The sequence below is a fragment of the Euphorbia lathyris genome, chromosome 1, assembly GCF_963576675.1.
Source record: "Euphorbia lathyris chromosome 1, ddEupLath1.1, whole genome shotgun sequence".
Lineage (NCBI taxonomy): Eukaryota > Viridiplantae > Streptophyta > Magnoliopsida > Malpighiales > Euphorbiaceae > Euphorbia > Euphorbia lathyris.
The window spans coordinates 34327875-34354251 of NC_088910.1; the positions used below are offsets into that span (position 1 = coordinate 34327875).

The following is a 26377-nucleotide window of genomic DNA, read 5'->3' on the forward strand; positions in this document are numbered from 1 at the left end:
GTTAGTGAACCTGACTGTTGGGAAATCTTCCCAAATTCCACACTGGTTAAAAGTGTTGTAAAAGGATGGGTGAATCTCAAATTGCTTAGAAATAAGGAAGTCAACGGGGAGTTCCCTTATAAATAGGCTTTAGGCCTTTAGTTGATGTATTCCACATTCTCAATGTTAGTTAACTAGGAGGTGTAACTTAGGCTTTGAGTTTATGTGAGAGAGCGAGGGTTTTTTTTGTTACAGTTTTGTCCGTCCAAAAATTATAATCCTTTGATAGTGGAGATTTAAGAGGCATACGGGTCCCGTGGTTTTTATCTCTTGTTGAAGAGGTTTCCACGTTAAAATTGTTGTGTGTCTTTATTACTTTTTGCTATTATTTCTTTGTGTGGATGTGTGTTTGTTTGTTTGGCCCCAACAAAGTGGTATCAGAGCCGAAGTTCGGACTAGGGAGGGTATATAATAAAGGAAGAGCATAAGCTGAGCTGTAGAAAAGATGTCATCTACAACGTTCAAGTATGAGATTCCGTTCTTTGATGGAAAGAGTAATTTCACGTTGTGGCACTGGCAAAGTACGATTCAAGACTATTTTGTGCAACAGGGTCTTGACATCGCGTTAGAGAAGAAGCTCGACGGTATGAAAGATACTGAATGAAGTACGATTCAGAGGAAGGATGTCAGCACTATCCGGTTAGCCCTTGCTCCCCCAAATTAAGATGACTGTGTTGACGGAGACATCTCCGCAAGAGTTATGGAAGAAGTTGGAGAGCACTTATTTGTCGAAGTCATTGGCTAGCCGGTTGTGTCTGAAGATGGATCTGTACATGCTTAGAATGGAACATGGAGAACATTCTTGACCACATTAATAATTTTAATCAATTGGTGTGTCAGTTATTGAGTAATAGAGAGAAGATTGAGGATGAAGAGCAGTCATTGCTCCTGTTAGCTTCTTTGCCTAGATCTTTCAAATCGTTAGTGCAAACGATGTTAGTGGGGAAGAACACGTTGTAGCTAAATGATGTGATGGCGGCTTTGAAAGAGAATGAGAAGATGATGCGAGAAGATGACAGTTGTCCCAAGATACTCATAGCTGGAGAGAGTGGAGAAAGGGGGGAGGAACCATAGAAAGAGTGATCGTGGTAGGAGATCAAGATCTCGGCAAAAGGATATGAGTACTGTTGAGTGATTTTATTGTGGTGAATCCGGTCACATGCAATCTCGTTGCCCGCAGTTTAGGGAGGACTTGAAGAGTCTACGGAAGGGTAATGGTAAAAATGGTGAATCCTCTCCTAATGTGGTTGAAGATCGTGATTTTTTATTGATTGCTGCGGATGATCTTGTTGAAGATCATTCTGATTGGGTGCTAGATTCTGCTTATTCATATTTGTAGAGATCGAGCTTGTTTTCACACTTTACAGGTTGATGGAGATTTTGGCTACATTCAGAGTGGGAGCAATTCGAAGATGAAGATTGAAGGCGTTGGAAGAGTCCGCCTGAAGCTCCACAATGGTGTTGTCAAAACACTTCCCGATGTGAAGTTTATGCCTAGTGCTAGAGCCAATATAATTTTGTTGGGAGAGTTGGCTTCATGTGGGTACAAATATGTTGGAGCCGGCAAGTTTTGCAAAGTGTTCAAACGTGGAAGCTTGATATTACAAGGAATGAAAAGAGGGAAACAGATTTATTATCTAGATGGATGTTCCCTTAGCAGAATGAAGAAAAAGAAGACTGTAAAGAGGGTTCAGTTTTCTGAAGAAGTTGAGATATGTGGGGATTTGGGTCGAGGGAGGATTTGTATAAATATCTCCCCAAATCCCACATTGGTTAAAAGTGTTGTAAAGGGATGTGTGAATCCCACATTGCTTAGAAATAAGGAAGTCAATGGGGAGTTCCCTTATAAATAGGCTTTAGGCCTTTAGTTGATGTATTCCACATTCTCAATGCTAGTTAACTAGGAGGTGTAACTTAGGATTTGAGTTTGTGTGAGAGAGCGAGGCTTTTTTGTTACATAAATTGTCCGTCCAAAAATTGTAATCCTTTGATAATGGAGATTTAAGAGGCCTACGAGTTCCATGGTTTTTATCTCTTGTTGAAGAGGTTTCCATGTTAAAATTATTGTGTGCCTTTATTGCTCTTATTTATTATTTCTTTGTGTGGGTGTGTGTTTGTTTGTTTAGCCCCAACACTGACGTCACCAGTTCGAAATGGTGGGGAGCCGACTGAGTTCTCCCTAGACTAGACGAGTGAGAGAAGAAGTGAGAGAGAGCACCAGACTTCAATTCCAAATGAGTTGTTGAGTGAGGGTTTTGGGATTTCTAATCCTAAGCTAAGATTTTTTTAGGGATTTGGGGATTTAGAAAGGGTTTGGGTTCAACTCTATCGAAATGTTGAAGATAGTGAAAGGATTGGATTGTAATTTTTTGCACTTTTAATGAAAAAATGACATCGTTCCATTAAGTGGAACGACATTGTTTTGTCAATCAGAAAGGTAAAAAAATTGAATCCTCAAACCCTTTCTTCATCTTCTACATTTCCACATACCAAACTGTAAAACCTTCAATGGCGGCAATGGCGGCAACAATGGAGAACATGTGCAAAATCCAAATATCTCAAACCATATATATGTGGTTTAAAACATTTCTAGATCTCAGTGGGGGCAAGTGCCTCCTTTGCCCCCACTGTAGATCTGCCTCTGAATGTACCTTCACATGTTTAGTTCTTATATGGAACATCGGATTCTCAATAAGTGTATTGTTGGTTGATTTTCGCAGTATAATTGCATCGAGTAATCAACTGGATGAAGATCCTTTATAAGTTGTATTAGTCAAGTATTATTTTTGAATTGTTGTTGCCGTTACCCTATATTCTGCTTCGATAGTTGATAATGAAATTGTTGGTTGTCTTTTGTTGCACCAAGATATAGGCTCTAATCCAAAACTAAGCACATAACATATAGTTTAATGCCTCATGTCATAATCTCCAGCATAATTCGTATCACAATATCCACATACCTCATTCTTTCCTTCTTTCTTATATAGGATACCATAGACCATGGTATCTCGGACATATCGTAGAATTCTTCAGTTAGCTTCTAAATAAGGCTTCTTCGGGTTTTGCATAAATTGACTCACCATGTTTACTACACATGAAATATTTGGCCCCATCAAAGTGAGGTAGATCAGACGACCAATAAGTTGCATATATATTGTAGCATCTTCCAAGTCATTCCTTTCAACAGAGCATAACTTTGTATGTACCTACCTCTATTAGAGTTATAATAAATAGGTTTGCATTCGAGTATCCCAAACTTCTTCAAAAGGTCTCTAGTATACTTGAGTTGACACAAGAAGAATCCAACGTTCGTGCGTTGAACTTCAAGACTAAGGAAATGATTTAACTCACCTAAGGCTTTCATTTGGAATACTGATAAGTTGGCTCTGAATTGATTAATCTCAACAACATCATCAGATGTGATGATAAGATTATGTACATAAATTAATACTAAAACCAATTATCCTTTTTTTAGGAGACAACAAATCATCATTTTATTTGGATGCAAAAAATGTTCCTTAAGAATATGGATAAAAGTGGTGTCTTATTCATGGGGACGAGAATTATCCTTTTAATTAGAGACAGAAAATGTTCCTTAATAATAGGGACAGAAGTCGTCTCATATTCATGGGGACGACAGTCGTCCTTTTAATTAGAAACAGAAAACCTTTCCTTAAAAATAAGGACAGAAGTCATCTCCTTTGAATAGGGACGACAATCATCCTCAAAACGGGGACGACATCAACATTTTCATCCCCTATAAACTTGGGTATGCTCACATAGGAGACAAAACAAAGGGGCGAATTTTTTTTGTCCCCAAAAGTATAGGGAACAATTTTAGCCGTCCTCAATAGTCTTTTTTTTTTTGTAGTGTACATCTTGTTTTCTGTATTTGGCTCAAAATTTCAATTGTCTCTCTAAACTTTCAATAGTTTTGAATGATTCCATATTTTTGTTTAATTTTAAAAACCCATTATTCTTGTTAAATTGTATATATTATTATCCAATTGCAATAAAATAACTCTATATTATTATTATCTAATTGCAATTAATAACGCCGTATTATTGTCCAATTATATGCAATAACTCCAAAACTTCAATTACCTTTCAAAAATTCTTAATTATTTGTCTATTTAACATTTTTTTTGAACATGTAATCATTATTTTAATATGTAGCGGAATGTGTCTCTTATTTTCTATATATAATGGGATTATTAAATGCAATTAGAGAATAACATAATTAATTTGAAACTTTTAATAGTTAAAGAGTAATTGAAGCTTTGAAACAGTATAAGAGCAAGAAATTGGTAAAGGCTATGGTTACTTTGTTTTTGACAAAGTAACTCTTACTTTGTGTGTTTTCACCATTAAATTAATTTTATACTCCATCATCCAATGGTAAAAACATATCAAGTAATGGTACACAGAAGGCACCGCAAGAAATGTAATTGTAGATTGGGAAGTTAGGTTTACTTTTGAAATGCGCATGGCATTCATGTTGTGAAACTAATAAATTAAGGTGCACGTGTGGCAAACACATATAATTCTACTAATATTAGCACCCGATCTCTCTTCTAAAGTGTAATTAATTAATAGCACGTCTAGAAACTATGCACTTCTTTTGATAACCCCACAAAAACTATGTTAAAGTCTTTATCATTTTGATTTTGTTCAATTGAGTCATCATCTCTCTTTTCCACATATTATCTTCTTTTTTTTATTCACATTATTTCCTAATGTGAATACTCTCTTTTTTATCTAAAGTATTATTCTTTTGTTGAATAGTGAATTTGTAAATAGGAGATTTGATAAGTTTAGGAGGGATAAAATAGCTAATTTGGACAAGTTAAGGGATGAAAAATACTATTTTTATGAAGTTAAAAAGATAAATAGAACATTCGATGAGTTTGAGAGGTAAAATGACTAATTTAGACAAGTTATTGAGGCTGGAAAAGCATTAAATCTATTTAATATGATAAATATTCAGTTAAAAATGTTGTTAGAATCGGACCGAATCGGGAACCGGGCCAACTCTGATTTGGGTTATGATGGATTTTTTCAAAATGCAAATAAAATTTGGAGTCAATCTGTGGACCGAATGTCCTTCTACCTATCCTAATTCACGATTGAAAATCTAAATTCCGAATGAATTTTTATTTTATTTTTATTTTATCTAAAGTAATGAAGATATTGACTCTGTTGGCAAAAAAAAAATTTGGGATAAAATTAAAGGGTTAACCATTTTAGAGGTTTTGACTAATCAAAACTCTAATTGTGTTATTTGATGAAGAGTGGTTTGAAAAAACTCATTGAATCCAAAAAGCTGTTTTTAAAAAGATTGGTTTTAGGAGTTTTTTCAATTAACTTATTACTTGGTCTCAATTTAAATGATATTTTTACCTCTAATTAATACAATTTAATCCTAAATAAATGTTTTATCATTTTACACAAATAATTAACAACTATTTATCAAACATGGTCATTAAAAGAAATGATTTACTATAGTTTCTAACTAAGAATTTACAAATCACCTATCTTATTTAATTTTAAACGGAATGGAAGATTGAACCTATAATCTAACAAGTATAGATTCAACTTTTTATCATTCGGACCAACCTTTGTTAGCATGTTTTTTTTATATATATATAAAAAGGAAATTGTGTTGAATAATTCTTGAAGTAATGAATAATAGACACGGTTGAACCGATGAAATCAAAATATTGTGGACTAAACTTAAACTACAATGCAAGAATAAAGAAAAAAAAAGGGCCGAAAAGTTTGAAACCAGAAAAGCCGACAAAGGCAGAAGAGCATCATCCTCCACCGCCTTTAAGAGGCGCCGCCGCGTTTCTCAAATCAAACATCAAATTCATAAACTGGACCCTTGTTTCTCTTACGTGGCAGTATAGTGGGAACTCAACTCATAAATTAATAATTCCTTCACTTCAATTCTAAATGTTCAATCATTGTGTACGTGGCATACTATCAGGGCTTCAGAGTCCCACCCTTCCGACCGCCACGGATGGTTCAGACTTCTTTTTTATTGGAAATTTTGTAATTGAAAGTTTCTAAGTTTGCAGGACATATTGAAACATCACTAATAGAGGGTGTCCAAACTAAACTGATATAGTATTTAATTTAGCAATTTTTAAAAAATATATACTATTAAAGTGATGGTGGGTTTAAAAAAGTAGTTAAAAAATTGTCAATTTTTGACAATCTTGCTTCAAGATTGCTAAATATTTTTTAATATAAAAAAATTGATTTACTTGGTTCACTTTTTTAGGGAAAAGTTCAAATAAAACCCCTGTGGTTTCACTAATTTTCAGATAAAGGACTGTGGTTTACTTTTTGTCAAAACGAGGACTGAGGTTTCACACTTTTAATAATGCTATTAAAACTATCTTTAACGACCTGAAAATGAAAATTTTCAAGAATTAAAGTTGTTGAATGTCATATTTTCTATGGAACTACATTTTCGATTTTAGAAAATCATCTGTTTTGGAACTTTCTCTCTCTAAACATTAACTTTCTCTCTCTTTACCAAACATCATCTAAATAATCTCGAAATAAAAAAGTTGAAGAATTAAAGTTGCTTAGAATATTAGTAGTTCTTAAAATATGTAATTTTTGAAGTTGTTAAGGGTGATTTTAATAGTATCAATGGAAAAAGTCCTTATTTTGCTAAAGTTGAAAACCTCAGTCCTCATTTTGACAAAAAGTAAACCACAGTCCTTTATCTGAAAATTAGTGAAACCACAAGGGTTTTATTTGAACTTTATCCTTTTTTTTATGACTTTCTCTCTAATTTCACTATTGATTAACAATATTTGTAATTAAATAAGTTATATATTATGTTTCAAAAAAAATAAGTTATATATTAAATAATTTCTTACATTACAGCCATATTTTTAGAGAGCAGAACCGGGTGGCTGATCGTCTGGCGGCTGCAGGCCATGAGGGGATATGGGGTGTCACTACTTTCTCTTCTCCTCCTGAGTACCTTTCTTCGCTCCTGTTGGATGATGTGGTGGGGTTAGCTTCCCTAGGCTGATCCCGGGTTAGGTTCTTTTTTATTTTTTGTTTTTTCTTTCCTGTTCCTACCAAAAAAAAAAATCATTGTGATAACTTTTAAAGTTGTTTTACTATTGAAGCATTTTTAACTAAAAGTTGTCAAGATTGGTGTGGATTACTAAATTAATAAAATATTATATTTTAATATGATATGTTAAGTTTTGGTACTCTTTGGAGCAACCTATATTAGAGATGTTCTAATACGAATTAAAGGCAATAGTGTTAATTTTGATTTTAAATCAATGAAAGAATTTCTTTACTAGCTAAATTAGAAAGAGTGAATCCCAAATAGAGATATAAGAGCATCTCCAACAGCCTCTTAAATTGGCTCTTAAGTTAAAATTTGAGGATAGAGAATAAAAAAATCAGCTCCAACAGTCTCTTAGTGGCTCCTCAAATCACTAAGAGTCTATTCATCCTCCACCTCTTAGTACCTTCTAACTTCATTTTTTATTAATAATTTATTATTGATGAGTCTCTCTCCTTACACTATTGGCAATGTAACAATAAATAATAATCTTAATAATAAAATAATAAATAAGAAGTGAATATAAAGAGCATTGTTGGAGATGATATATCTTAATCACTCTTAAATCATTAAGAGTCAATTATTTATATTATTTTTAGAGAGTTCACTAAGAAACCTTACTCTCGAAAAGACTTTTTTGTATTTTATTGAATAAAAAATGAACATCCTTATAAATTTTGGGATTTAAATACCTCCCTTAAGACAAAAGGCAATAAAACCCCGGCTAAGATTACAACTCCCAACTAAACAAGTAGGGGATAAGATGGGGTTAAAAAGATAAATGATAAAACAGTAAATAAATACCTTAATAGCAGAACAATAATGATAGAATGGAAAAACGGTAAATAGAAAGAAGCAAGCAAGTCATGGCTTCAACCATAAAAAAGAAATATTGCCTTGAGTTATTTTAAGGTAATGGGTTCTTAGGCTCTATTTAACTTCAGATCATTCACATCAGTAACTCCACTCAGTGATAAGCATGCTTTTATATCTCACCCATTCTGGACCTAAAATATGATACATTGCATATCAACTCTCCCAACATTCAACCCAACTTCAGATCACCCTCTACGTTACACGTAAAAATCCGGAAAACCAAAAAACCAAACTGAAAATAAGGTTAACCGAAACTGATAGATTAGTGTACGGTTTTTAATTTTAAAAAATAGTGGTTAATAGTTATGGTTACGGTTTCTTTATTTCAAAAACCATGGTTAACCAAAACCGACCGAATGTCAATTAAATATTAAAAAAATATAAAAAAAATACATTTATTTATATGGTTAAACAAGTATTTAGTCCCTATATTTTTTACATAATCCATTAACCAATCCACTATTTAATTATAAGGTTTCTAAAAAATAGGCCCTGTTTGGGAATTAGCTGTTAGCTGTTAGCTGCTGATTTGACTAGCTGATTTGATTAGCTGTTTGTGTAGACCTGTTTAGTAAAAATTAGCTGATTGATAATAGCGGTTTGTGCAAAAAGACGAATAAGGGCATTAATTTTGGCGCATGAGAAGATGGAGTCTATCTATTAGAGTTAAAGAAGTCCATTAATTTTAATATTGCAAAACGCTAATTGAAAAAGCTCATTTTAAGAGCTTTTTCTAAATTAGCGTTTTCATCCAAAAACTCTCTCCCAAACATCTCTCCACCGAACACTCCAATTAGCGGTTTCAGTGGTCAAACCTCTAAAATTGGTCAAAACCACTCTTTTTATCCCAAAACGATCTTTACCAAACATGACCTTAGTCTTTCAATCAAATATTACCACTAAATGAGATGAAAATATGTAAATAACTCAGTTAATTTGTTACTGTGTTTTTAATTTCAATTTATGCGACTTTCTTTTTCTTTTATGTTTTTGGATATAGAAACAAAGCTAAGATTTTATTACTTGTTTTCGAAAACTTTGTAGCCAGAAGTTTTATTAGGGACAACTTTGCCTTTTCAAATTTTATTTTTATCCGTTTAATTGTTCTTCAACATATTTATAGATGGAGATTTTATATGAGGACTAAACAATTTAATGGAATCAAAACTGAGTGATCATATAATTATTTTAAAAAAGTTTGAGACTAATTAGTGTATTATGTAAAACCATAAGAGCTAAATAACTAGTGTATTGTGTAAAATGACATGAACATAATGCACGCACATCTCCCTCTCCGTAGTTAAATCCACTCGTCATTGACCTGCCATCTCACTCACTCACAATAAAAATTAGAATTCTTTTATCATTTGTATTTTTATTTACTAATGGTTAGAAACCGAAATAAAAGGTTAACCGATCGAAATAATTAATTAACCGATTAGTGGTTAACCGAATTTAATGGACTAGTGTATGGTTAGTATTTTTTAAAAACTGATTAAATGGTTAACCGACCGAATTAACCTTACTAAACTGATTAACCGACCACGTACACCCCTACTTTCTATATATATATATATATATATATATATATATATATATATATATATATATATATATATAAGAAACAATGGAAAAACTAGTACTATATTTCGTTTTATAAGTCATCAAAACTTAAATAATTATTTACTTTTATATATGAAGCATATTTCTCATATGGATGCAAAAATAGGTGATGACAAACAAGTATAATTATTTAATTATAAAGATAGAATTTAGAGATGTAGGCTCTTGTAAAATAAATTAATAATTAATCGGCTATCTTTACTCCCTTTTTCTTTGCTTTCCATCCTATAAAAACATGCCACGTGTATTATTGGAAGTCATTTCCCTTTCCTTCATTTCAAAGTGAAGCAACTTAAATCAACTATTGGACTTTCTTAACACAAGTTCCACTTTGTCTACCTACCTAAAATGTGCATTATTTTTATAAAACATGTCATATTTTTAAGGCTTAATATCATTTCTCCTCTGAACTAGTCCAAAAATATTGATTGGCTCCTTTAACTTTTAAAGTGTTTCGATAACTTACTTAATTTGTATAAAATGTTCAGTTAACCCCTTAAATTTACATAAAATGTAATTGATTGATCACTCGGTTGTAATAAATTAAGTTAAATGTAAAAGATGTATTCCATGTATCTTAAAATATTATTACATAATTCAAAAATAAATTAAAAATAAAGTTATTACTTGTTCAACTATAAAACTTGTCTTCTCTAATATTAGAAACGCATATCCAGATCTTGGTCGCTTTACTTTTTTAAAGACGCGTGCAATACATTTTCTGCATTTAACTTATTTGTTTACAACCGAGTGATCAATTGATTATATTTTGCGCAAATTCAAGAGGCTAACTAAACATTTTATGCAAGTTGAGGATGCTATTAGGACACTTTAAAAATTAAAGAGACCAATCAAGCTTTTTGAACAAGTTCAGGGAACAAATGATGTATTAAGCCTATTTTTTATTGTTTGGATCATGTATAGTTTTTAAGGATTAGATTAATCCGAAAATAATATTAATATTTAAAAATATTATTATATTCTTTTATATTTTTGGATAATAAATTTAAACATGCATGTCACCAGAAAACAACACATAAACTTTTTATATTTCTCCATATCATTTTTATTTGTTACATTAACATAACTCGATATCAACCCACTAAGAAATTAACGAGTTAAAGGATTTGTTAAGTATAGATTCGGGTCAAAACCCCAAATTGATCAAAGTTAACATGCATGTTAAAGAGTTTAGAATTATAACTATATTCTCTTATACTTTTACATATCAATCTTGATAGATATATTATGTAATTTGGAAACACAATACGAAAATGACATGGATCCAATTGGTTTAAGTCGATTATGTTACAATTTTTTTGAGTTATGTTAAATTAACTAGTGGCACACTAAACCGATAATTGAGACAAAACGAACAAATATGATTATTTACAAAAGAAATTATCACCCTTGAGCAGAATGGCATAAAATATAATTAGTGTTTTAAATGAGATTGACCAAGTGCATAAATAATCCAACAAATTATAACAACTCTTTGAATTAATATATTCATTTTTGACATTTATTTAAATTAAAATTTGACCAAAATTTAGGTCGGATCCAAACAAATGTGCCGAGAGATAAGAAGAGTTGACCTAAAATGCCAAATGTATAGTCAAAGCTGAAAAACGAAAATGAAGAACAAAATTTATTTGGACACATATATAATATTTTGGTAAGCAGAGTTGACTTAAAAACGCGTAAATGCCGTTGAGAAGAAGAAATTAAGTTGGAACACTTCTTTTTTATGTTTTCGGTTTCGGCAGCCGATTTTCATGACAATTTCGGTTTCATATTTTATTTTCACATCATTTTTTAAAATTCCACTCACTTATTATTACTCATTATATACCAACTAGAACACCTCTGTTATTATCATCAACATTATTATTACTTTCAGCTAATGTAAATGTTAGCTTCAAGATTCCCTAAACGTTTAGGAGAACGATTTATAGTAATTTTACGAGAGGATTTACATATTATTCTATCCATACCGACTCTAATAACATCAGTAGAAGTCGAAGGATCCATGTGGGACGGTACAAGATATGATTTTTTTTCCGTTGAGCCCGCCACGATAGTCCATTGAGAAGCTTAATTATAAAGTAAGAATCTCCTTTCCATATGCTTGCAAGCAACCAAGTTCTAATTTACATTATGTTTTATACATATTCTTAGTACATCCATATGCATATGCATGCATGCAATCATAATTTCATGTATATTATGTATAATTCAGAACTTGGAACTCAAAAATCATCAAAAAGCATTTCTTGATTAACCAAAACGAGAAAACATGTTCAACAAGAAACTGGCTATATGCCACAAAGGAAAACATAAAACAAACAACAAGCAAATAAAGATGAAAAACGAGAAAAATTCTACTGTAGTCCGGGATCAACTGATCCTAAATCACTGGGTAGATCGTTTGAATGGTCCAGAACCAATCTGATTATTATACAATTTTTTCTCTACTGATCATCTCTTGAGTAACTAGAATCAAGGAAGTCTTTCCAATTGGTAGAAGGATTATTAGATTGAGAATCATAAAGATCATTTCCATATTGCATAGAAAATCTTATCTGTTCTTGTTGAGGTTGTGGTTGAAAAGGTGTGGATGATGATGATGATCCAGATAACGATGATGTTGTAGTTGATGAATTCGGATAAACAAATTGGTCACTAGCATATGGAGTTGGAACACCATAGTTCCCTCCAGGATGAAACTGCGGGTATTGAAGGGGATTCGAGTAAAGTTGTTGCTGTGATATTGGTGGAGGAAGATGATGATGAGGAGGAGGAGGAGCAAGGCGGACGGAGGCGGATTGTTGATCGGAGAGTACCACGGGATGTGAATGTTGTTGGCGATTAGTGAGATAACCGAATTGAGAAGTGGATTGAACTCTTTCGGGGAAATTAAGTTTAGCTTTGCTTCCTTTAAAACGAAGAGCAGCTTCATCATAAGCAAGAGCAGCAGCTTCAGCAGTATCAAAAGTACCTAGCCAAACTCTTGCTGCTTTCTTTGGATCTCGTATTTCTGCTGCCCATTTCCCCCATGGTCTCTGCCGAACTCCTCTATAGTGCCTTCTTCTCACATTTCCTTCATTTCACCCCAAAAAAATCAGAAATGTTTTCATTAATACAACCTATTTATAAAATTAAAACATGAAATATATATATGACCACCAAGCATGTGTTCCATATGGTTAAGGAACTAGATCACCTTTACCATTCAATCTAGATTAGTCTGAGCTATGAAGATTGGGATTGAAGAACATGAAATTATACACAAGAATAACATTTTTCCAACACAAAATCACTCTATTAATCAAATCATGCCGGCTTGAATCTAGATTATTCTGATTATGAAAATTGGGATTGAAGAACATGAAATTACACACTAGAATAGCATTTCTCCAGCACAAAATTCACTCTATTAATCTGGATTACTCGGGGGCTATGACGATTGGGATTGAAGAAGATGAAATTATGCACCAGAATACCATTTTTCCATCACAAAATCATAATCAAATCATGGTCTAATCGGGGTTATGACGATTGGGATTGAAGAACATGAAATTATACACCAGAGTAGCATTTTTCCAATACAAAAACACTCTATTAATCTATACTAGTCTGTGGTATGAAAATTGGGATCCAATAGCTTGAAATTACACCATATTTTCAACAGAAAATCATTCTAGTGATCAAATCATGACTAGTGAAGTATAATAAGTGAAGAAACACTCAAATTGAACAAGAAAAGATGGATTAGATGATATACCTTGATCTTCAACAGGTTGTGGCTGTGGTGTTGTGATTGATTGTGAAGAGATTAATGGATCTAGAGAAGGTTGAGGTGGATTATTACCAATGACTTGAGCTAGGGCAGAAACCATAGCATCCATATCTTGTTGAGATCGAGCTGAGTAGATTGGGAAGATATGAGTTGCTTCCTCTTTCGCCTCTTCTTCATTGAATGGAAGAGACCTCTTCCCATGACTTCGTTGATCCACTTTGTTAATTTTATTATTGATATGAGACAATAAATTACTTAGTTATGAGATTTATGTTTAATAATCACGATATACATACAGAGCTTGAAGCAGGAAAGAGATTAGATAGAAGAAGAAGAAAAGGACAAGAGTGAGAAGAATGAAGCAATAAATAGGAAGAAGACGATAGATAGGGTTTGAAATTGAAGTGCAGACTCAGATATTATATATATAATAATAATGTTTGGCTGAGTGTGAACCATTTCTTGAGTTAAATATCTCTTTCTTTTTGTTGCCCTAGTTTTGTTTCTTTAAACCATTTTTGTCAAAAGCAAAATATTTACTTTTTTTTTTTTTTTTTTACAAAAATACAGGAAAATCAAAATAAGAAAAATCCATTAATCTAAAATCCTGGTTATAATCAGAAAATAAACTCCATAGAAGGGAAGACAAATTTAGGAGTAAAAATAAATTCACAAAAGGTAAATAAAATAAATAAATATCTAGACCATAAATATCTAAAGAAAATCCAGATAGATTATTGCAAGATAACAATTGCAACCCGATCTCTATGGCTACAATCATTGTACTTATTACCATCAACACAAGTTGATATTATGTTGTAAGGTTGCACAAAATTAATCGAGAAATTGAAAAATCGATTTCTAGAACTGAATAAAATGAAAAGGTAGGTTTAACGAAACGGATAGATTAGGTTATGGTTTGCCTTTCGGAAAGCAACCACTGATATAGATATATGTAAAACTTAAACATTTCATATTATATTGTATATTTATATTTAATTTTTAAGTTAATTAAGAATATTTGTTCTCAAAAAAGTTAAAAATATTTAAAGAAATTTATGTTTATTGTTTAAGAGCTCTTTTAATTGAATTTGAATTTTAATATAATTTTAAATAATTAAATGTTAATTTAGATTAGAAGTTTATATTAGATATTTTTTTATAAAAAGTAACTAATGGTTATCTAATCAGGTAATACATGAAATTTAGATGCAATAATCACAACTCATTTTAATATGAAAAAAAATGGAAAAAAAGTAAAGAGAGATTTTTTCTTCCTCAAAAATTGAAATTATGTCATAATTTTTATTCTAAGATTTCACCATATATATTACTTATAACTTAAAAAAAAATATGCAAAAATATCTCTGATTGTTTACAGTCGTGAGCAATCTTACCTTTAATGTAAAAAATGGTGTAATTATAAAATATAGATGTTTTGCTATTTATTCTGCACCAGTTATATATCGGTTAGTTTTATAAAAAAATTTCACTTTTTTTGTGTGTGATTTAGTAATAGAAATGAAGATTAATATTTTTAAATTCAACGAAATATTTAAATTTTTCTGTTCAATTCGCACAAAATACAATATAATTTTTCAATTTTTTATTTTATTTTTTCACATTTATTCTTGTGTTTGTGATCTGTTACTAATGAGTAATGAAATGATGCACATATAAAGCGTAAATGATAAAATTTGTGATTGAAAAGATAATTTGATGAATTATTTCTCAAATCGTGATCCACTGTTGTTCTATGGTTTGTTTTTCAGAGTTGGCATAAATGCCTCGCACGCCTACAGCTTATGGAGTACACGGCCACACATATATTCCGCAAAGGTAACAAGGTTGCAGATCGTCTAGCCCAGGAAGGCCTTGAAATCAGTACCTGGTGGGATACAGCACCAAGCTTTTGTAACTCGTTTATTTATCAGGACATGGCTGGTCTTAGTCAGTATAGATTCTCTTACGGGGCGTTTGGTTCGGGGTCTTTAGGAATGGAAATGGGAGGGTTTCATTCCCTTTGTTCTTGCTTGTTTAAAAAAAAACTCATTCCCTTTACCCATTTTAAATTATGGGTTTACCCCACTTTAGGTTAAGCCCATTACCACAGGTCCTGTAAGGAATTGGATTCCCTTTACCTCATTCCCTTTCTTAAACATATCCAAACATACAGGGGAATTAATGCTTATTTCTTTCCTGTCCTTTAGTTTCCCTTTCTTAATTCATTTTTCCTTACCCCTTGTGAACCAAACGCCCCCCTTAATTTTTTGTTGCCTTGGCTGGCTGTACAAATTTCTCCTTTTTATCCCCTGTAACTTTTATTTTTTATTCATTTATTATATTCTTTTTTATTTCGGTTTTGCCTTGGCTTGCCAACCTAGTTGGGATTTTATGATTAATTGGAAAATTATGCTATTTATAGAAAAATTCTTGTAACATCCTGACCCAATATCATTTAGATATGTCCATTTTAGTTCAAATCCAACACCTTGGGGCGTATGGTTTTAAAATGCATCTGCATATATTGGATTCACACCTTACTAAAGCCTCAGTCACACTCTCTCCATTTTCGATGTGAGATTTAGTTCATTCATGTCTCATCGTCATTCCTTAGCGCTCAATGCTCAAACCTTCTACCCGACGCCACCCACTCCGAACCGTATCGTTACTATTCTACAATGAAATTTTTGGATCCGCACAAAATTTTCAATTTGACAGATTATGTTTCATAAAGGTTAATCATTCAATTAGGGTTGTAAATGAGCTGAGCCTGAGCGGTTCGGTGGTCGGCTCGATTCGGTTCGATTTGTAAATGAACCGCTCGTGAGCATGATTTACTGGTTCGGTTCGTAAACGAGCCGAGCTTGAGCAGACCAAAGCTCGGCTCGAAAGCTCGCGAGCAGGCTCGATTAGAACATTTATGAACAAATTTTAGTTTTGTAGAAAACTATATAGTTTTGTGTTAGTTCACAAATATCTAAACTTAATATTATTCATTTGTTATTAGATGAGTTCGTTCACAAACATAATAAATGAGTAATAGACGAACTATTTGTAAGCATCTTGTTTATTTATTCACGAACTTTGCTTGTGAACTTATTTATGTATACAATTAAAGAGTTATTTGCGAGCAAACTTTACAAATATAATTAACGATTTACTCACAAACAATTCATGGTTAGATAATTTTTTTAATAAACCAAGTCCAAAGAGGATTTTGGGCTCGGCTCAAGCTCGTTAATTTTATAGCAAGCTCGACTCGGGCTCGAACTCGTTAATTTATAGCGAGCCGAGCTTGAGCAGATCAAAGCTCGGGTCGGCTCGGGTCGGCTCGGTTACAGCCCTACATTCAATACAAGATGCACAATTAAAATTTGATTATTTAATAAATGAATAAAAAAATGTAATAACATATTTAACCATACAATTACTAATTTAAATAAGAGACAGTGCTAAGTTAAATTGAAAGATGATTATTAAGGCAGTGGCATATATGAAGATAAAAATAAGGCTTAATACATCATTTACTTCCTGAATTTGTCTAAAAAGTTTCTCAACTTGCATAAAATGTTCGAATAGCCTCTTGAACTTGTATAAAATATAATCAATTGATCACTTGGTTGCAAAAAAAGTAAGTTAAATGCGAAAAAATTATTACACGAGTCTTAAAAAAAAGTAAAACGACTAAGATCGGCGTATGCGGTTCTAATATTAGAGAAGACAAGTTTTATAGTGGAGTGAGTAATAACTTCATTTTTAATCTATTTTTGAATTATGTAATAATATTCTAAGATGTGTAGACAATATCTTTCGCATTTAATTTACTTTTCTTTTTTTGTAACCGAGTAATCAATTAATTACATTTTACACAAGTTAACTAAACATATTATACAAGTTGAATGGATTATCAAGACACTTTAAAAGTTTAAGAGTCAATCAAACTTTTTGAACAAGTTGAAAGGTAAAGGTAAATGATGTATTAAGTCTTCCCAAAATAAAAACAGATTGCGTATTTGATAGCTAATAATTAAAATTTGGGTAAATAATTATAAAGTCCTCATGTTTTTGCTTAACATATTAGTAGGTCCATTATATTATTATAAGATCCTTAAGTTTTATTTTAATCAACTCTTTAGTCCTTCCATGTGTTTTTGTAGATGAAAGTCCAAATTGTCCCTAATTATTTACATAAAAAAAAACTTATTTTTTAGTTTCAAATTTAATCTAAATAGTTTTAATAAAGTTTATGAAGTATATATATACCGAAACTTATAATTGTATATACAAATCATTAAAAATGTATTTTTATTCTCTTAAATTTTTATTTTTTTAATATAATGTCTTTAAACTAGCATTAAATATTAATAAAAAAAAATTAAAAATCATATTTTTTTTCATTTATAAAATTTATTAGAGATAAATAAAGATTACTTTTTACAATTTATATAGTTTTGCTCTTATTTTGATAAATTTTGAAATATTTTTCATTCATTTTTTTAGTCAATAAAATTTAGGCTACTAAATTAAATTTCTATAATTATATAAAATTTAATAAATTAATTACTCAATATTGTAGAGATTATGTAGGAAAAAAAATATTGTAGAGATTATGTAGAAAAAAGGAGAAAAAAACATAAAATAGGAAAAATAAATGTTTTATTATTAAAATATAGAGTAAATGATAATTTTGGTATTTTAAAATTTATTTGGTGTAGTTTGACCATTGACTCAAACATAAGGACTAAGGAGTTGATGAAACTAAAAATTGAAGAACTATATAATTATTTCTAAAAACATAGGGACTGACTAGTGTATTGAGCAGAAACTCAGGAACTTTATAATTATTTACCCTTAAAATTTTGACCCATTTTTCTTCCATCCCTTATCTCAAAAATTAAAACAGATAAGTTCAGAATACATAAATAAATAAAAATCATATAGGATTCACATGTCCAACCCTTTTTCTTTTGAAATCCCTCTCAATCCATCTTTTGAAACATTACTAAAATTCTCATCCTCACTATGAGATCTTTTATTAAGGAGTCACAATATTTTATTTGCTCTTATCATTAATATTACTTTTGGCCATATTATATGGATTATTAAAAATATATACTTTTTTCTTGATATGAAAAACTTTAACGAAAATAAATAACATAATTAGCCTAATCCATTGCTTTTGAGGATAAATATTGAAAATAAAATACAACTAAAATATTTTATAATAAAAAAAAGTGATAAGGTGAGGACTTCCAAATTTTTGCTCTATAAAATTGAGCATATGATTTCCAATGTTAGTAAAAGAAAAGGATTCTTTAATAATACAGTTAAATTCGGGGATTTTTTTTTTTTTTGTGAATTTCTATCTAGGCATTTTATTTCGCTATTTTTACAGATAACTCAAATCACTTTAAATCGTTATTTTCATGATTTTTTTTGTTTGAGAGCAAATAATAAATTTTATCTTGACTATAAATTTAAACTTTATTTTTTCACTGTTTCTAAATGAATTTTATAAGAGAAATTTGTTGGGCGAAATTCCTTCTATCATATCATAACTTCAACACTAATATACAAAAAAAAATTCTTCAAATTTAACAATGTTAGTGGTGTTTTTTCTTAACAAAAATTACAAGGGTCTGTTTGGTACGTCGTAATGTAATGTAATCAAATTTGTAATGGAATGGAATGGAATCATGATTACTTTACCATGTTTGATTGGCAAATTTTAATAAAATTCATAAAATACGATTATCATTACAATTCGTATGTCAATTTTCATGTTTTCTTTTTTGCATTTTTCGGATTTTCATGTTTTCTTCAGTTTCTTTTTTTCATTTTTCGTTGTTTCTCATTTTTGTTTTTTTTTTTTTTCATTTCACATTTTTTCTTGTTTTACCATTTTCGTGTTTTTCATATTTTTTTCTGTTTTCATGTTTTTTCGTTTTTTTGGATTTTTTCTCGTTTTTTCACATTTTTTCGTGTTTTTTCTCGTTTTCATGTTTTTTCGTTTTTGCATTTTTTTCTCGTTTTCGGGTTTTTCACATTTTCGTATTTTTCGGTTTTCATGTTTTTTTCATATTTGCCGTTAGTAATAATTACCCCTAACGTTTTGAGCCAGGAGCAATTTTGCCCCTAACGTCTAAAATGGTGCAATTTTACCCCTAACGTTGGAAGCCAAGAGCAATTTTACCCCTAACGTTAATAAATTGGGTCAATTTGAGAAATAATTCATCAAACTGTCTTCTCGGTCATGAATCTTGTTATCTACACTTCATACTTGTGTCATTTTATCAGTAACAAATCACAAACATTCGTTGGGATGTGAAAAAAAATCAAAAAAATAAAAAAATATACTGTCTTTTTGTACGGATTAGACAAAAAAAATTCAAAAAATCCACCGAATTTTAAAATATTAATCTCAAATTCTATTATTAAATTATAAAAAACATGAAATCCTTTTTTAGAACGAATTATTATGCAATTGGTGCAGAATAATGAACAAAAATATATGTGTTTTATAATAGTGTCGAAAATTGACCCAATTTATCAACGTTAGGGGTAAAATTGCTCTTGGCTTCCAACGTTAGGGGTAAAATTGCACCATTTTAGACGTTAAGGGTAAAATTGCTCCTGGCCCAAAACGTTAGGGGTATTTTTGCACCTTAACCCTTACATAAATTTATGAAGAAAATTTGAATAATGTAATGGTGATTCAATTAGGATAAAAAATGATATGGCTAATCAAACATGGTAATAGACCTCCATTATAATGGTCATTCCATTACGATATTCATTACAATGTACCAAACGGGGCCTATATTATTTTACCACAAAAAAAAAAATCACCGAATCTCAAAATTTCAAAACCTGAAACTACGAAGTTTTTTTTTAAACTTTTCCCCCAAAACATATAATAATCAAGATATTATTAAAAAAAAAAAGTTGTTTATATTCCAAACTTAAATTTGAAGTTAAGGAATTGTTGGTGTGGAATGAGCCGAAAAGCTAGTGTGTGAAAATGAAAAGAAAATCCAGCCCAAAAGATATTTGGCCCATTAAACGACAAACCTTAAACCCCCAACACCACTCTTTCTTCCTAAAGCCCCTTTCTTTTGCTGTCTTCGGTTCTCTCTTCCATCTCCATTGGAGCAGAAAATAAGAGTCTTGCTTCTTCTGGTATGCTTCTCCTTCTCCTTCTCCTTCGATCTTCTATCTTTTATTTATGTTATTTCTCTTCTGTTTTACCCACTATTCATTATTCATAATTTTTGAAAATCTGATGAAATTTTGTGCATTTTAAGATTCCTACTTCGAATGGGTTTTCTGATTCATTTTCAATTCGAATTCTTACTTATAGTTCTTCACTCCGGTTCACGCAGGCATCTAATTCAACCATGTTTACGACAAGACTTTTTGCGAGAACGCTCTTCGCTACCGCTAAATCTGAAAGCTCAGCTACCACTGTTGCTGCTGCCACTGCTTCTGCTGCTCCTGCTGTCGCTCGTACTGCCAGAAACCCTCTGGAGGAATTCTTCGAGTTAGATAGGATCCCGGATGAAGAAAAACCGGTCATCTATGGTATAAAACTGTCCTTTTCCGCTAAATTATTAACAATTCAAATATAGCCTTTTGGTAAAATGCGTGCATTCAAAATTCAGATAGTTAAAAGTTAGCAAATGAAATCTGGCTACTCCTGTGAACCTCTTGATATGCATGATTAGCAATCTTTGTTGATCCAAGTTTATCTGTGGTTAGAATTTTGGTGAAATTTATTCGAAATATTGTTAGTGTTTATCTCATTTGAAGTTCATATAATGTATTCTTTGTGTTTTTGAATTGCAATGCATTATTTTTTTGTATGTAGTGCCCTTTGGTGTTTTGGTACTGGATTATGATATGATTGAACATATGGTGTTGGATAATTTTGATGATCAACATAAACCTTATGGATCCAAATAAAACAACATAGCCTTAAGTTATTGTTAGATTACATTTCTTGCCAATAGCTTACTCCAAAATAAGTTTTATGGGATCTATGGACCTCACCTGGATAAGAACTTGCACTTTGAGGCAAGCGTTTGATCATTTGTTTATTGGTGCAGTAATTTGAGGGTCTAGTTTCTCTAAGTTGTGGCCTACGAATTGAAGTACTCGAGTCATTGGACTTGATCACTGAGTTGATAAAATGTTCATAACACGTCTACATAATGCTATGTTATTTTGTAAAGTTGCTTTGGCTCTTCACTTTTACCTTCATGGATGAGAAGAGTTGGACATGAGTAAGGTATATTAATGCTTTATCAATAGGAAAAGTTTAAAAATGTTTTGGAAGATAGTCCAGTCCAACCTCTGGAAGGAGTCCTATATTGTATACTTGTATGAGAATGAGAGTCCAAGAAACAAATTGGAACCTGCAATGCTACATGATTTATTCTATGTGCTTAGTACTTGGCATACATAGAATTTCTCCAAGTATTTTGCAGGATCTTACCTGTTCTAATTGTATGGTCTAATTTATATGATATATGATAATCAGTCTGATAATGGTTTAGTTTCTTTGCTTCTTTTTTAGGATGACGAATTACTTCAGAAAAAAAAAGGAATTGCTAAAAGGACATGTTTTACTGATTAGGCTACTCTTCATGCCATTGATAGACAATTTTCTCCTAATATTCTAATTCAATGCCTGAGATGGAAGTATGTAGTGGAAAAACATTAGTTCCCCTATTTTATTCAGTCAAATTCATTTTGGAGTTTGGACATACACTTAAATAGTTTCCTTAACATATTTGTGTGTCAGTAAAGCAGAGGAAATTTTGTATTCTTTAATTCATCCTATTGCTCTTTTTGCTTTTTATCACCACTAGGTCGAAGTTGGAAAGCTTCAGAGCTGCGCTTGAAGTCTTGGGATGATCTTCAGAAGCTTTGGTTTGTTCTATTAAAGGAGAAGAACATGCTAATGACTCAACGTCAGATGCTTAATGCTCAAAACCTACGATTTCCAAATCCAGAACGCTTACCCAAGGTATATTTCTATGTTGTTCACTGGAACTATGTTTTTTGAGCACATACAGTGAATGATAATCATGATTCTGCTTTTTTCCCCATACTTATTAAGTACATGTATAAAAGGCTGAAGAAGTTACCACTCATGTATTGGGGTGGCTTGATAATTGCACAAACGGGCTAGTTAGCTGCATTAGTTGGTTGATATATATTATATATAAAGGCTAATTCACTTGTACATAATATGTGTTTGGAGAAATAACTTAGTTTTTGACTCTTACTCTCCTTTCTCTCTCTCTCTATTCCTTCATTTTTTCCATCTCAATTTGATCTCCTGTATTGGCAATTTCCTATGTTTCTCTTCTAATTGGCTTCCAATCAATGAATTAAGGGTCGATTTGGCCTCTAAAGTTGGTAGACAGGTTCAATTTAGCACAAATTGAAGTTTAGGTATCAACTCAGGCCTGAAGTTGGCAATATTTGACCAAGTTTTAGGTATTGAAATTGATTGTATTTGGACTAATTTGTCAAATATTGCCAACTTCAGGGCTCAGTTGATACCGAAACTTCGAATTTGGGCTAAACTGAACCTGTTTGCCAGGGGCCAAATTGACCCTTAATTCCATAACCAATTAAGCTTGAAGGTTCAAAGCCATGTGAACTAGGATCATAACAGGAGATTTCTCTTGTTGTGGACTGTGGAGACGGTTAATTGTGTGATACCTTGTTCTAGAAGATTGAGCAACTTTACTATCACTTAAATTCTCAAGCTAATTTTCAGCTCATCAGTGAAACTACAAAAATAAAAAGTTCTATAAATAAGGTGCTTATAGCGGATACCTTCTTTGTTTTTCACTTTCATACACCCCTGCACGCAAATGCCCACCGGGCTTGAAGCGTGCACAACACAGGCTCATATTACCATGTCCTGCAATTTAATCAACAAATAAGGTTGCCAGGATTCGAACCCTTGATCACTTGGTCAAAATGGTTTTGATATCATGTCATGGAACCAATTGAACTAAAAGTTTAAGCTAATACTTAAAGGTCCAATTCATATTAATATCTGACAAAGGTACTTATAGCAGATACCTTCTTTGTTTTTCACTTTGGTAACCAAAGGATGTAGTGACAAAAGAAATTTAGGAGAAACAAAGTAAGAATAAAAAACAACATTTCTGTTTATTTGATGTTCTAAGATTTCTTCTAATCTTTTAAAATTGATGAAGATAGTAAGTTGTAAGAAAACAATTATGTCTCAATTGGCTTTTGAGAATCTTCCATGTCCTCTTTGTCATACCAAAGAGAGATTCTTCCTTTGTGGTTTGATGAGTAATATATAAAATTATGATAGATAATATCAGGGTGGAATAATTAAATATGATAGAGAATCTGATGCCTTGCTTAAAACTGCGTAAAAGGTGTCACTCTTCTATACATTGCTTAAAACTGCTTAAAAGGTGTCACTCTTCTACTACAAACAAACTAAATGACAAAAGGTGTCACTCTTCTATACCTTGCTTCAAACCATACTTGTTAATGGTGATGCCATGACGCGCCTGAGGCACGCAAGGCTCAAGGCCGTGTGCCTTAGCACCTCCTAAGGCGGGTGATGTTGCTCTGGCGACACCAAGGCACGCCTTTGTGCGCCATGAAGGGGTTATCAGAGGCGCACAATGCTGCACCTTTTGTGTCACTTGTTATTTTTTTAGGGTTTTATATTATTTATCCACGTTCAATCTCCACTGTTGGATTAGACGCATCTAGTGTCTAAAATAAACAAAAACAAAAGGGAAGCATGCAGACTTTCAAATTGAAAAAAAAAACATAGAGAGAAAGATGCATAACGAGGAACAAAGGGAAAGAAGAAGCACACAACAACGGTAAATACCAGAGAAAAAGAAGCAAACAAGGGCAGATCTATAAAAGTGATGGTGATGAGTGATCATGATGATTGATGAATTTGGAGACGTTTGATAAGAAGTAGCTATGAGTCAACTTAGGATTTACTATTTAGTTGAATGCTTTAACTTTAGAATATAGGGTTTATTGCATGTTAGAATTTATGCTTAAGAATACATGATTTCATATTTATTGCAATTTGATTTTAAAGTTTATAATTATTATATTTTAAACATTATCGTTTATGGTGGTTCTATATAATTTTATTCTTTTAGTGCACCTTGTGTGGCTCATGCATGCTGGCGCCAACGCTTGAGGACCCCCTTGCGCTGTAGTTGGCCTTGCGCCTGTAATAACTATGCTTAAAACTGCTGTCTTATTCTAGGAATATCATGATACGGTTAAGTATGATAGAGAATGTGATAGATAATGCTAAATGAGAGTTAAGAGCAATTAAGGAATGAAAGGGACACGTGCTTATCCTAGTTATAGTCTGGTATATCAGGGGTTTAGTGTGAGTTTTGGGTGGGCAGTTTATGTCAGATGTGGTATGAAAAGAGAAAGATAGCTTTGATTTATATAATTTTGGGTCTCTTAGCTTTCTGCTAGGAGAAAGGGATTATTCTCCAGGCTGTGCTTCGGCATAGATTTAGTATTTGCTTTTTTTCGTCTTCTTGTGTTTGTTTAGAGTTGTTCATCAACTTGGATCTAATACTATAGTCTATATCAGTTCTACTATTTCATCTGTTTGTGTATTCTATTTCTTGGTTAATTTGAGTTTGGGGAGGTTTCTCATCATGCTAAATGACGGGTATTAAGGGTTCTGTAGTAAGTAGGATGTATCTGGTGCTGCTGAAATGTTAGGATGGAAGCAGATATGTGATATTTGGAGTTAGTATATGAATCTGATCCCACTAGAAGATTTTAGAAATATGTTCCCTTGCTGATTACAGCCAGCTGCAGCTGCAGCTGCAATGTTGGAGATTCCATTTTTTAAACTGCACATTTGACTAACCTCGAAAAACTGGTATATTATTGTATGACATACGCTTTATTGGGTCCATTGACATGAATTGTGATTGTATCTACTACACTTTACGAGTCTGAAGTTCAATTACCTTATTATCTCTGCTTATCTGAAAATAACTGGTAAGAAACCAAAGCAGAAAACAGATTTGTTAAACAGTGCATCTTCTTCAATTTGATATATTTTAACTCGAATCTGATTCTCTCTCGTTCATTATCTAGAATCTGGTTCTTATTGCATCTCTTTTAATGGTGGTGAATTCAGGTAAGGAAGTCGATGTGTCGAATCAAGCATGTACTTACAGAGAGAGCTATTGATGAGCCAGATCCTAGAAGGTCTGCGGAGATGAAGAGGATGATAAACGCCTTGTGATTGCATCCGAATCGGTACCTCTTTCCATAAATGAGTATGCAGGTTAGGTTGATGTTGCTGTATTTACAGGGTCTTTTTCAGGGTGGAAGACTACATCCACCTCAATTTGACCCACCATAACATCACTGTTTTTTATTGTGATCTGTATCTTTTTATTGAGTAGCATAGTTGGGAGGCAAGGATGATTGACCACATAAGTAGGGCCTTATGTCCGTGACATTTTTTTTCTCCGTGGGTGCCCGCCTAACATTATTTCTTGCCTTGAATGAAAGAAGAGGACTCTCCTCCATGTTTCTAGCTAATTGCTTACATAAGTGAACCTCATAGCCACAGTCATGCTAATTTGTGGGCAAAGGTCCAATATGAGCGACTAGTGATGGATCATTCATATACATGATTGTAGAAGTTAGGAGCATCAAAAGCTTCTTATATTCATAGTTCTAGATTTCATGTGAGCAGAAGTGTTAATCTATGAATTTGATTTAGTGCCCGTTTGCTTTTCGTTTGCCTTTTCACTCCAAACATTAGAATGTAAGTTTGTTTAGGGTTGAGAAACATTTGCTTATCGCTATTTCGGAAGGAAAATCGGTTAACGTATACCGGTTGCTGATTCTAGTGAACACTA

General features: G+C 32.1%; 2 protein-coding genes and 1 long non-coding RNA gene across 4 annotated transcripts; 2 read left to right on the forward strand and 1 right to left on the reverse strand.

Annotated features, from left to right (window-relative positions):
* Positions 1-11501: 11501 nt before the first annotated feature.
* LOC136227568 (uncharacterized) lies at positions 11502-13994 on the forward strand. Its single transcript, XR_010688128.1, has 2 exons — positions 11502-11745; positions 13440-13994. It is a non-coding gene; the product is annotated as an uncharacterized lncRNA (long non-coding RNA).
* LOC136227557 (ethylene-responsive transcription factor ERF113) lies at positions 11897-13555 on the reverse strand. Its single transcript, XM_066016260.1, has 2 exons — positions 13425-13555; positions 11897-12740 (listed from the first exon to the last, which is right to left on the reverse strand). Exons 1-2 carry the CDS (start codon positions 13546-13548, stop codon positions 12112-12114), a joined length of 753 nt encoding a protein of 250 aa, XP_065872332.1. The 5' UTR covers positions 13549-13555; the 3' UTR covers positions 11897-12111.
* Positions 13995-20481: 6487 nt separating the features above from the next.
* LOC136227572 (uncharacterized) lies at positions 20482-26054 on the forward strand. Of its 2 annotated transcripts, none has more exons than XM_066016272.1 (4): positions 20482-20621; positions 20825-21023; positions 22313-22470; positions 25645-26054. In XM_066016272.1, the coding sequence occupies exons 2-4, from the start codon at positions 20840-20842 to the stop codon at positions 25750-25752; spliced, it is 450 nt and encodes a 149-aa protein (XP_065872344.1). In that variant the 5' UTR covers positions 20482-20621; positions 20825-20839; the 3' UTR covers positions 25753-26054. The 2 variants fall into 2 exon arrangements, with proteins under 2 accessions (XP_065872344.1, XP_065872351.1); XM_066016279.1 differs by having other exon boundaries at positions 20545-20621; positions 20803-21023.
* The last annotated feature ends 323 nt before the right edge of the window (positions 26055-26377 follow it).